Below are 12,727 nucleotides of genomic sequence, written 5' to 3'. Positions count from 1 at the left end.
GTCAGCAACTCCTGCGTCCCCGGCACTGTGCACCCACATCTGTCGGTGCCCGTGATCGCCAGCGCCTTGTGGACCGTCAGCATGAGCTCTGAGTGTACTAACTGACAAGCCAGCGTTCACCCAGTGCCCGCTACACGCTAGGCATCGTGCAAAGCACCCTACCTTCCCCAGGGACCGCCCCTCACAGTGACCCTGCAAGCAGCTACTACTGGCCCAATTTTGAGATGAGGAAACTGAGACTCAGAGGGGTCCATCACCTGCCCCAGATCCCCCAGCAACTCCACCCCAGGCCTGCTTGGGTCCAGCCCCTCGACTTTCGTGGCAGGGTTCAAGCCAAACGCTCGCCTTTTCCTGCCAGGAAAGTTAGGAGTCCAGCTTAAGGCGGCTGCCCTGGATGAAATAATCTCAGTGACCTTTCATAATGACCAGCGTCAGAGTCATTCCCTTCCCTGGTGGCGCAGTGGTTAAGAATTCACCTGCCACTGCAGGGGACCCGGGTTCGAGCCCTGGTCCAGGAAGATCCCACGTGCTGCGGAGCAACTAAGCCCGTGCGCCACAACTACTGAGCCTGTGCTCTAGAGCCCGCGAGCCACAACTACTGAGCCCGTGCGCCACAACTACTGAAGCCTGCACGCCTAGAGCCCGTGCTCCCCAACAACAGAAGCCCCTGCAATGAGAAGCCCGCGCACCACAACGAAGAGTAGCCCCCGCTCGCGGCAACTAGAGAAAGCCCGCGCGCAGCAACAAAGACCCAATGCAGCCAAAAATATGTATATATTAATTAATTAATTAATTTTTAAAACAAAGAAAGAGAAAGAAAACAGGTGAGCCCAATTTGTGACAAGGGGGCCTTTAGCTCACCAGCCCCCAGACTCTGCCGTCCGCAGGGCTGTTCACAGACCAGAGGCCACGCATCCCCCTGGCAGTCTCTGGGAGCAGGTGTGTCACGACGTGTAACTGGGGAATTGCATCTCCGAGGCCAGAGATGTTGGAGGCTGACTGCAAGCCCAGATCCTACTGTCTCTGTCCTCACAACAGCCGCTGATAACAGCCGTCAACTTGTAGTTTGGTGCTTTGACCAGGATAAGCAGGCTGTTGGCAGGCATGGTTGTCTTAGGGCTTAAAATAAGTCCAAGAGCAGGTTGACATGTTCTAATTAATCCAAACTGCAAATGACTCGATGGTGCCGAGGAGCAGCCTGTTCTTGGTGCCCCTCCAGGATTTAACCAACGTTCCCTCCGACACTCTACGCACAAGCGCAAAGGCTCTCCGTGCGTTCTCTGGATTAGGGAGGTCTTTGTCATTCTCTCCAGGAAAGCGGGAGCCACAGCTGGCGGCCAGTGCACTGGTGGTGCCTGAGGGGCACGACCCCACCCGCAGTACCCCAAAATCCAGAAATGAGGGAGGTCAGATTGCTTTTGGGGAGCTAACCTCTGGGACCACCACACATCGGCTCTGGGTTTGAAGCCAGGCACACGTGAGCACAGATCCTGGTTTCAGGCGGCGTGTCCCACACGGTGGTCCTATCTCTCTGGACCTCAGGCCTGATGTCTGTGAAACGATAATGATGCCCCCAGGCCCATGAGAATGTGGCGAGTGCTTACCAAACGCCCCCTAGCACGGCCCCTGGCACCCAGGAGGAGCTCAACCAGTGGTAGGACCTTCTGTTATTACGACCGTATTCTGGTTATTATTACATCATGATCACCATCTCATCATCCCAGCAGAGGTCTGCAGTCACCGGAAATAGCCACTATTACTCCCAAGATAGGACCTGCGCGTAAAGACTTTGAGGGATAAATGTATCTTAAGAGAGTGTCCTTTAGAAGGGGCTCGGCCAGCCACAAAGCGTAAAAAGGAAAAACCATGCATTCATTCAACAAATATTCACTGAGTTCCTACGATGTGCCACAGCCTCGGCTAAGTGTTGGGCGTGGAGAGGGTGACACGGGGCAGCCCTGCCCCTCCCGGAGCATGGACTTCCCAGGGGCAGGCAGGCAGTGAGTCGTGGACATGTGGGCAAGGACGGGGTGCTCTAGGGGGAGCTGAGGGGTGCCGGTCATCAGAGAGGGCCTCCCCAAGGAAGTAGGGGTTCAGCTGAGCCGTAAGAGGGAAGAGGAGGGCCGGCTGTAGGCGGGAAGGGACAACAGGCAGAGAGGCCTGGAGGGACAGAGCAGGCCACTGTGATGGACCTGCGAAGGCCCCCAGTGGCGGGAGCGCAAGGTCAGCAGGGAGACGGGTCGGAGGGCAAAGGGGCAGGTGCCGGCAGTGGCCACGTAGGGGAGCCTTCGTCAGCAGACTTCGAACGTTCCAGTCTTTAGAAATGGATGTCTGCCTAGAGAGGTGGGGTCTGGGGGCGACACTTGCATCCCCGTCCTTGACGTAGTCTATCCTTCAACGCACCTTTTCCCGCATTTCCTAACTTGAGATCTCCTTGCGAGCAGAGACTGCGTCTGGGGAGGTCCTGGGACCTAACGCGCCACCAGGCACAGCGGGGGCTTACTGCGCTGTATTGCAGATCTACAATCCTAGCTCCTTGCATGGAGCAGGAATGGCTAATTCCTGGGTGGTTTCGCGGAAGCAGTGGTGAGGGGCACTCCTGGCAATGGACGGAGGGAGAACGGGGTCACCACACTGGGTGCGACGGCGGGTAGGGATGTCACACGGTCCTACGAGCGTCCACCTCCCAACCGATGCCGGTAAGTGGGGTGTTTCTTCAGACAGCTGCCCACGACGCTGATGAGCCCCCAGGAGTGGTAGGGGTGTGTTGGCACCAGACGGGCCTCAGGCTTGCCCCGCAAGACTGGCAGCCCCTTTTCCGGGGCAGAAGAGCTGGTGGTTTAGGGAGATGCAGAGAGGGAGGAGGAGAGGGAAGCTGCCGGGCTGGTCACGAGGACCCTGTGTCCCTAAGGGAGCAGCAGTTGAAGCCAGGCCGGGGGAGGGAAGGTGCGATGCACTGGTGACCTTGGCCTGGCTGGGGTGTGGGGTCGGGGAGGGACTGACATGGATTCAGGGACCGTCGGGGGAGGCGTGTTTTCCTGGGTGGGGATTATCATTTCCACAGATCGGGTGAGGGGAAGCACACTCCACCCAACCTCCAAATCACACCTCTGCCCCCCAAGATACCCACGCCCAGAACCTGAGGGAAGAAACAGCGGATATCCAAGGAATGAAGATGAAAACTATACGGTTTTAAGAATCAGAATGCCAATGAACAAATTTGCAGTGAAAACTGTCCCAGGAAACAAGTGTGGACCGAGTGGCCCCAGTCACCTTCCCGACAGCCCAGGACCCCCTCCCGGAATGCAGCCCCCTCTGCCACCCCCTTGCATTGTCTGGGAGGCACCAGCTCACGCCCACTGCAGGCCCCCCGCCTGACCCGTGGGGGAAGGGTCCCCTGGGCCCTGGGCCCTGCGTGGGATGATGCAGGGTGCTGGGAGATGGCAAAGCAGTTCTGCTGCCTCGTTCGCGACCCGCCTCCCGGCCCCATCTCCAGCCTGCCTTTCCAGCAGGGACCCCCAAACTCTCCCGGCGTCTCCCTTTTGGCTTTCGTGCTGGAGTCAGTTTTCTTGGGTGAAGATTCCCCAACGGATGGACGTGAAGTCTGTGAACTTTAAAATCAGACTGACCTGCAGTTACGCGTTCACTCCAGGAGCGAAGGCCGCTCACCGGGCCCTGCTGTGTACACCCGCTGCCGACTCCGTGAAGCTCACGCTCAGGACCCTGTCCCGGTGGCGCTGGGCGTCCTTATTAGTTGTCATTTAGAGGCTGAAAGGCCATTAGTGGCCCCCCCTTTACAAACGGCTTAAAATCCACTTTGGCGTTGGAAGGAGCCTTAGCAGGCCCGCGACCTCTGTGCCCACTGGGTCCTTGAGAGTGAGTGACCCTTCGGGAAGGCTGCTCACAGCTCCAGGCTTGGAGTTTCCATTTTTCCTCCTTCGGCCGATGGATGGGGTCACCAACCACAGAGTCCTCCGTAGTCAGAGGAAGCCGGGCCGGGCCTGGCGGGCGCTGGGTTCCCTCCAGTAGGAGGCCTGAGAGGGGCACAGCTGTGTCTTGTTCTGGTCTTATCTGGGAGGAGCCCCAGCAGGTGAAGCTAAGCTATCACGGCTGAAACGCTCACTTCTCCTGGCTTGGAGGTAAGTGCTTCCCTCGGGCCTCTTCTAATCCTCCCTCGGGGTGGGTGTCCGACCTCAGTGGACGGAGGAGGAGACTGAGGGTCAGAGAGGTTAGGGAACGAGCTTATACTACCAGGCTGATAAGCTCTTTCTGCTGTAGAGCTGGGCCCTGACCACCATACCGTCCTCCCCGCCCCCTGAGCCCTTCAGGAGGAAGATGAGCCGCCCCCAGAGGAGGAGGGTCTAGCAGGGAAGGCGGCTCCCGCAGTCCATGCGGCTAAGTGGGCGGGGGGAGCAACATCTGAGCTCCTGGGACTCGGGCACTACAGTGCCAGCAAGACCTGGACTCCCGGCTTCTTTTCTTCTCTGTGGATGGCGGGGAGGGAGTGGGATTTGGAAACAGCCCTGATCTGAATGTTGGACACAGACGTCCTCTTCCCATGTATGGGCATATTAACCCATCTCTTGGAGTTACTGTGAGAATGAAATGCCTTCAAAAGTGTACCCTGGGGCTTCCCTGGTGGCGCAGTGGTTAAGAGTCTGCCTGCCGATGCAGGGGGACATGGGTTCGTGCCCCGGTCCGGGAAGATATCACATGCCGCGGAGCGGCTGGGCCCATGAGCCATGGCCACCGAGCCTGCGCGTCCGGAGCCTGTGCTCCGCAACGGGAGAGGCCACAACAGTGAGAGGCCCACGTACCGCAAAAAAAAAAAAAAAAAAGTACCCTGATTTGCACATTGATTTGTCGTGTAACGGGCACTCAAAAGCACCTGGCAGCAGTAACGACATCACTGCTCGTGGTAACCTAGGACCTGGCTCAGAGAACACAGGCGTCTCCTCAAGGAACAGCGGGATCTATCTGTGGCCTTTGGTCCTTGACCTTCCACCCCACTTTCGGCACCTACACTGCCCATCGGGTGGAAACGGCATTGTCACTCCTTAGGAAAAGGATCGCTCGGGTGCTGGGACGAGGGGGCCCCGCCTGTGACGGGTTTGCGGGGTGTGACCACGGGGTCTGTCTGGAGCCAGCGCTATGTTCCTTCTTGCTTCCTACCCTCTGCCAGCCCTTCCTTCCCTGCCCTTCAGTCTCACATTCCTTGGAAAGAGCCGCTGCCTTCACCTCTGTTATTCATCGTCGTTGTTGCTGACCGGCCTTGATCTCTGAGCTCTCCTATCCCTCACCCGCTGGAACCCTAATGTCCTCAGTTCCCCTGATCTGGTTTGCTCAGCCTTCCTGCGCTCACCTGTTGGTGTGACCTGACCAAAGTGATCACATACTGTGCAAAGTTACTTCTGCACCGCGCACCTTCTCCGCTCACTTCCCTTCCTGCCGCCAAGGCTTTCCGTTTCTGTCAATGAATTTAAAAATAAAAATTATGGGAGTGTCTCACGATTCTCATTTTCTTACTGCAAAACTTATTCTTAGTTCTTCCCCTCTTTCAGCTGCATTTTCCATTTCCTTTGCTCTCGGCACCTTCCAGTTTCCATTGGAGGTGAACAAAGAAGACAGAGAATCTGAACAGAGGTGGCTAGAGGCTGGAGTGGGCGTGGGTGGGTGGGGCATGTGAAACTGAGCAGGACAGAAAGAAAGAGGAAACTGGGCTTTGGGGAAAATGACAAGTAAAGTAAAACCAGATTGGCCTGTGTGGACGTGAGCCCCAGGGGGATTATCCAAATAATTTATACGGCCAGGGAGAGACACCCAGAGAACTCGTTGGGTCTGTGGCAGGGCGGGGAGGGGCCCTTGGAACCCGACTGAGAACGTGCTGGAGGAGCGAAAAAGCGGAGGTCAGGACCTGGCCAGCACAGAGGCCTGGCTGCGACAGGGCGCAAAGGCCTTGAATCTGAAAACGACCGGCATTGGGGGATGCCGGGGTCAGCTCAGGTTCAACCGCCAGGTGGGAGCTCCCAGGAGAGCACGGGGAGCGTGCCTCTCTCCTGGGGACCGTACCCCTGGGGTCCTCCCCTCTCGGTCCTCTCCTGCTCCAGGCGGGCTCAGCCTATCACTGTGATGGCCTCACCCCACACGAGCGACCGAAGCTGGGCGACGGCCATCAGCCTGGGGCCAACGCGGCGATCATGGGGACAGAGGCGCCGCCCTTAGCGCCGCCCTACTGGGAAGCGGGCCCGTGCCGCAGCCCGCCCTTGTCGCCCCATTTGGGAAGCCCCCGCCTGGAAGAAATCCCCCCAGAAGGAGGCAGAGCCGCAGGAGGGAGGATTCTGACCCGGCTGTGCCTGGACGTGTCAGTGCACGGTTGACGCAGCGATGCGACGTGGGCTTTAGAATCAGCAGGAGTTGGGCCTGAACCGGACGCCCCCTGCCTCCCCTCCACCGTCACTCTCCCCGCCCCACCTGCAACCTCCGTTCCTCCTTACATAGAATGAGGATGGGGACTTCCCTGGTGGTCCAGTGGTAAAGCATCTGCCTTCCAATGCAGGGGACGCGGGTTCAATCCCTGGTCAGGGAACTAAGATCCCACATGCCTCGGGGCAACCAAGCCCACTCGCCTCAACTACTGAGCCCGAGCGCCTCAACTAGAGAGCCCGAGCGCCTCAACTAGAGAGCCTGTGTGCCGCAAGCTACAGAGCCCACGTGCCCTGGAGCCCGCGCACCTCAACTAGAGAAGAGAAAACCCACACGTCACCACTAGAGAGAAGCCCACGCGCCGCAACGAAAGATCCCGCGTGCCACAACTAAGACCCGACGCGGCCAAAAATAAATTAAATAATAAAATAAATCTTTAAAAAAAAGAGAAGAATGAGGATGCTCATACCCTCCATAGCGGCATCTGTCTGTGCCGGGCTGTTGTTCATCCAACCGGGGCTCTTTTGAAAGGGGGTGTTTGCATGTCTGTCTGTCCGGCATACCTTCCCCCTTCTAGAAACAGCGCCATGATTTCCCCTGGACCAACGCATCCCTGGGTGTGTGATCTTGGTGGGGATCTCGGCCAGGGTGCTGGGTGTTCCACCGACGAGGGGCAGGGTGACTCCAACCTCAGCCACCAGTCCTCTTCCCCTGGGACTCTGAATTAGTTTGTCAAACGTATCTTAACCGTACACATACAAAAGTCCAAAGTAACCTTCGAAGTTTTTCACATTTTTTGATTTAAAGGAAAATGAACTTGTTACAGAGATATCGTAACTGAGAAGGACCCTATGGGGCCTTCCCGGGACAGACCTCTCCCCTAGATCCTCTGCTATACCTCCTCTCTGAAGTACCCAGATAATAGTATCTCATGCATATTTCCTGAGTTTTTCAGATGCTAAAAACCACCACTAAATGAGGAAGAAATGAACTAATGGATGATCCTGAGCACATAGCCCCGGGACCTCCCAGAGCCATCAACCCATCAGAAAATTGCGCACAAGCTGATCACATCCCCTGGGACGCCCCTCCCTTTCCTGGCCTTTAAACAAGCTGTGCTGAAACTCTTCAGGGAGTTTGGGGTTTTTTGAGGGGCACGAGCCACCTGTCTCCTTGCCTGGCCCTGCAATAAAGCTTTCTCTGCTCCACGCTGCGACATTTCGGTACTGTCTGGCCTCATTGTCTGTCGGGCACATGAACTTGCATTCGGTAACACTGTCCGTAAGACCCCTGACTACACATAAAAATTATATAGGAAGAGTATAGATTCGATAGGAACGCATCTACATCCAAATCTGTTTTTCTCAAAATGACTAGTATATTCACACAACTATTAGCCAACCAATTAAAAGTTCAGGAACTATTATTCTTTATTCAATCTTATAAGTTGCTGTGTAAAATTTTAAAAAAAATTAATATAAACCGTATTAAACCTGAAAGGACAATTTTAGTTGCTCCTTGGGAATTTGGGCTTGGAACAGACCAACAAAGGCAGAAAAAAAGTTGGCACGCTAAGTACATAAATGCATAAACCTCTGCTCCCCAGATCCCTGAGCTGGCCTGGTCCCTGTGCTTTTAAAGACGTGGTTAGGGGCTTCCCTGGTGGCCCAGTGGTAAAGAGTCCACCTTACAATGCAGGGGACGTGGGTTTGATCCCTGGTCAGGGAACTAAGATCCCACATGTTGAGGGGCAACTAAGCCCACGCGCCACAACTACTGACCTCACAGGCCTCAGCTACAGCCCACATGCTGCCAACCACAGAGCCCAGATGCCCTGGAGCCTGCGCGCCACAACTACAGAGAGAAAAACCCACACGCCACAACTAGAGAGACGCCTGCGCGCCAAACGATCCCACGTGCCACAACTTAGACCCAACGCAGCCAAAAATAAATAAATAAATAATAAATCTTAAAAAAAAAAAAAGATCTGGTTAACATCCAACTTTCCCTTCTCTTCTTTGAGGTAATCTTATCCTTCCAAGAAGATGCTTTGGTTTGCGTCAACCAGAGTTGGGGTTCCTGTCCACTTGCCTTTGGCAAGCCCTACATGAGAAGCAACCCTGAGGGATACTGTGAGAGCCATTCCAGGCACGTAGGCTGTGCTCAGGAAACATGGGCTCCTTCTTACCTGTGAGATGAGGAAAGAGACCCCTGGAAACTCTGAGCCACGGTGTGGGTGAAGCACCTCACAGGGCCTGTCACAGGGAAAAAGGGCTCTCCATGCCATGCTGCAGCCATTGGTCCATCAGAGTTGGGGCGGCTCAGGCTGGGCCCCCACTGCCGTCCAGTCCCTCTGCCTGACTCGTTTCTACCTTTAACTTTACACTCATTATTCATCCACCAGTTTACCGAGCACCTGCGGTGTCCAGTAGGAGTGATCCTGCCCTCGTGGAGTTTACATCCTCACTGGGGCGATGGGTTAGTGAACAAGACGACTGGGCATATGGGAGGAAGTGGACCGAGGGCTTTCCTGGAGAGGACCTGGGTTTGGGGGCTGTGTCTGGCGTCCCCAGGTTCTGTGGTTCCCTGCAACTCCCAGGACTCAGCGCATAGTCACATGCACGGCTAAGACTCACCGCGGCGAAAGGGTGCAAGAGCAACAACGGCAGAGGGAGAGGGAGTGTCTGGAGTAGACCAGGTTTCCAGAGTCCTCTCTGGTGGTGTCATAAGCCACACCCTGAAACCCAGCAACGAGCTGTCACAACACGTGTGGAGTGTAGCCCACCAGGGTTGCCCATAGGAGACTCGGTGCCCAAGGTTCTCAGTGGGGGCGGGTCACGTAGGCACCCCCCGCCCGTTGCAAATTCCCGACTCTCAGAGGCAGAACAGAAAAAATTGAAAAAACACCAGATGGAATCCGGCAGCCAGTCCCCACAAGTAAAAGAGAAGTGGAAGGAAACTTCCCAAACCTGTAGAGTATCCAACCAGCACGGGTGAGGGTTCCCGCCAGCGAGGCTTAACGAGATGGTGCGAGTACAGCCCTTGGCAGGACGCCGGGACCCGCCTCCCTGCCCACCGGCCCTGCAGCCCTCCGCCACTGGCAACACCCCCAGCCAGGCTCAGGCTCGTCCCTACTCCCCACTTTCCCCTCCCCTCTTCCTCCTGTAGCAGCTGGACATCAGCCAGGTCACTGCCCCGTCTCACTCTGAGCGAGGACCAGCGAGGTTCCCAGGCTCCGGACGCCCGGCCACCATCCTTCCTCCGTTCCTTCCAGAACTCCTCACCTCGGAGACTCTCTCCTCCGCCCCACTCTGCTTTTCCCCTCTGAGTGCAGTGTACGTTTTATTAGCTCACTGTTTCTGCCTTCCAGCCCCTGGAATGTAACCCCCCAGGGAGGCCCTCACCGTTCAGAGTTTTGTCCCCAGTGACGTGTGACGTAGCTGGTCGGCATCACCAGCTTTAAGGTGAACATCACTCTGCCCGTCCCCATCGCCAGCCTCGGCCGTTCTCCGTGCCTCGTCCTCTTCTCTGCCGACCCCGTGACCCACTCTCCGGAGGGACAGGAGCAAAGGGCCCCGACCCCAGCTCAGGCTCACCTGACCCCTCGGTGGAGTCGTCGAATTCCACCTGGAAGAGGTAGCCGGTGTTCCAGACGTAGAGGCAGGCCGCCGAGTCGTAGGAGACCCTGAGGGGCTTCAGCCGGGGGTCGTAGACGCTGTCCTTCCAGCGGATGTTGATGGGGGACTGCCGGGCCCCCCCTGGCACCGAGGCCGGGCCCTTCCAGAAGGCATGCACTGGGGGCAGAGAGAGGGAAGAGGAGCCCCTGATGGTGCGTGGGCACCGTTGCAGCCTCAGAGGGGGCGACAGAAACCTGCAAACGCGGTCCCAGAGGAGCCAGCACGGGGGAACCCGTCCCAACGTGGAGCCTGGGGCCACCAGACCCTCGGCCTCTTAACACCGCCCCCGGTGGGCGGGGCCCTCGCGCCACCTCCTCCGCGGACCACGCCCAGGAACCGATTCCTTCCCGCCCTTGCGCTGCGCCGAGTTGGTTCTGATCTGTGGTCATTGTCACAGCGTGGTCACAGGGAGTCATGCCTGGGGGTCCAGCCCAGCCCCGGGGAGGCAGGCGGTGGAGAACTGTGGACTGGGGGGGCTGCTACAGGTCTCAGAGAGCAGGAAACCAGAGTCCCAGGACCCACAGCAGACCCTGCCTGGAAGGGTCTGGAATAGACGCCTTGTCACTCCCAACCCCCGCTCTTTCAGTTACCCAGCACTCAAGGTGCGGTCCGCGGACCAGCAGCCCCCCTGGGGGCTTGCTAGAAATGCAGAACCTCAGGCCCCACCCAGACTCCTTGCAAGTTTCAAACCATAGAGAAGGGTCTGCACTCATGTAGAAAGACCCGCGCACCCCGATTCCCAGAGGCAGCTGCCTCTGGCTGGTTTAGAGCACAGCCTCTGGCGCTTTCCTCCAAGCTCACAGAAACATACACATAGTTCTCCGAAGAAGCAAAAGTACTGCTCAGTACAAAGTGGGTCTTCACCTCGGTTTTCTTCACTTCACTGCGGACGTCTTCACAACTGTCTCTCAGCACCTGTCCCCTCCTTTATACTCCGTGACCATGAAGAGCATCAGGCCACGTGGACCGGAGTCCTGGCCCCACCACTCTGTGGCTCTGTGCCCCTTGGCAAGTTTCTTAACCTCTCTGAGCCTCAGTTTCATCACCTGTAAAAGGCAGATCACAATGGTACTTATCACAGCGCTGGTGGGAGCATGAAACGAGAGGCTTAGAACAGCGGAAAGACGGGGATTTTGGCATCAGCCTCAGGTGTGGACCAACGGATTAATTGGGAAGAGCTAAGAGTGTTTGCCGAGAGCCCGGTGTGTGCCAGGCTTTGTGCTCACGTCGTTTCATCTTCAGGTGGCCCTGGGTGGCATTTCATCACCCCATTTTACAGACGAGGAGACTGAGGCTTGGGGAGGTGAAGCAACCCACCAGCTCTCACCTCTGACAAAAGTCACCAGTGCACACACCCCCGGAGACTGACTCCGAAGCCCAGGCTCTTCCAACCACCGAAACCTGGAAAGTGTGGAATACTGACGTCAGAGGTGAACTTAGTTGTCCATGCAGCCCCTGTATCTGACAGAGGAAGAATCTGAGGCCCAGAGAGAGGGAGGGATGAGTCCAAGGGCACAGAGCACCAAGGACACCGCCACCGGGGCAAGGCTGACACAGGGCAGTCTCTGGACCGAGCTGGCTGCCGACCTAGTTACCGTGTTTTGCTGAGATGTTCTCTGCTGGTGTTTGGAGCCCTAATGACTGGCAGCATGGCTTGTTCCGTGGGGGCTGTAATAACAGCTCGTCTTGGGGGGGCCCTTGCTACCTGCCTTGCTCCGAGCATCTCGCCTTCCTGATGGCCCTGTGAATCTGAGGTTAAGGACTGGCCCACGTCTCCCATGGGAAAGACAATGTGGAAATCTGAAGCCAAGCTGTCCAGCTCCGGACCATCTCCCATTCTGAAATACACCATAAAATAGACAAACAGCAAATTGCATCTGGAAGCTCTACTTACAAGCATCATTCCTCTTTGTCTGTACGCAGGCACCCTGAGAGCACCACCGCTCCAGCATCAGCGGGCGATTGCGGAGGGTCCCGCACATCTGCTTGACGAGGACGCAGAGACCCGAGGCTTTCGGATGACCCCTGCCTGACCCCAGGAGCCTGAGCATCTTGATTCTGTTCCCCGGGGACCCGATAACCGGAGGGAGGTTGTCCTCACTGACTGCCCTCACTTCAATCTAGACGGCCGAGGAGTGGGGTGGACACACCTCTTCTGTAAAAACTCATCCAAAGTCCTGATGGTTAAACTTCAACCCGGCTTCTTGGATGCCACGGGGTTTGGCTTCGGGGTGGGTGCACTGGGACAAGGGCGCTCGCTGTGGCCAGTCCCTCGGGTCACTGTGCTTTGACCCGGTAAACAGCGGAGTGAGGGTACCAGGGAGTGAGGGGAGCTTGCAGAGAGCTTGCCGCCAGGCCAGGGAGCAGACAGGAACAAAGAGACCAGAGCGAAGTCCTTGATCTTGGGCGTGACCCTGGCTCAGGGCTGCGCAGCCCTCCAGCCTTGGGGCACTCAAGGCCAGGCACGGAGCCACACTGCGTGTACCTACAGGGGAGCAAGTGGCCCTTCTGCCCAGGGCTCCTGGGAAGCAGCCCGTCACCTCTCCACAAAACAGACACCATCTGATAGGAATTCGTTCTGCCCAAAGTAGCGTGTCCTGGTTGGCCCGGGATACCCCTAGGCTTTG

General features: G+C 57.0%; 1 protein-coding gene across 2 annotated transcripts in view; it reads right to left on the bottom strand.

The window, feature by feature from the left end:
* The window catches only part of CA5A (carbonic anhydrase 5A), a 28,268-nt gene extending 16,025 nt beyond the window's left edge, over positions 1-12,243 (bottom strand). The window contains exons 1-2 of one of the 2 annotated variants that reach the window (XM_033406178.2): positions 11,995-12,243; positions 10,020-10,217 (exon numbers count right to left, since the gene is read on the bottom strand). In XM_033406178.2, the coding sequence (XP_033262069.2) occupies positions 10,020-10,217; positions 11,995-12,151 (355 nt within the window). In that variant the 5' untranslated portion in view covers positions 12,152-12,243. The remainder of the gene's footprint in view (positions 1-10,019; positions 10,218-11,994) is intronic. The other variant, XM_049704101.1, reaches the window with a different exon arrangement.
* Positions 12,244-12,727: the final 484 nt, after the last annotated feature.

This window comes from Orcinus orca, chromosome 20 (genome assembly GCF_937001465.1).
Source record: "Orcinus orca chromosome 20, mOrcOrc1.1, whole genome shotgun sequence".
Lineage (NCBI taxonomy): Eukaryota > Metazoa > Chordata > Mammalia > Artiodactyla > Delphinidae > Orcinus > Orcinus orca.
The sequence above is the reverse complement of the archived record's forward strand: the minus strand, read 5'-3'. Positions and strand labels throughout refer to the sequence as shown.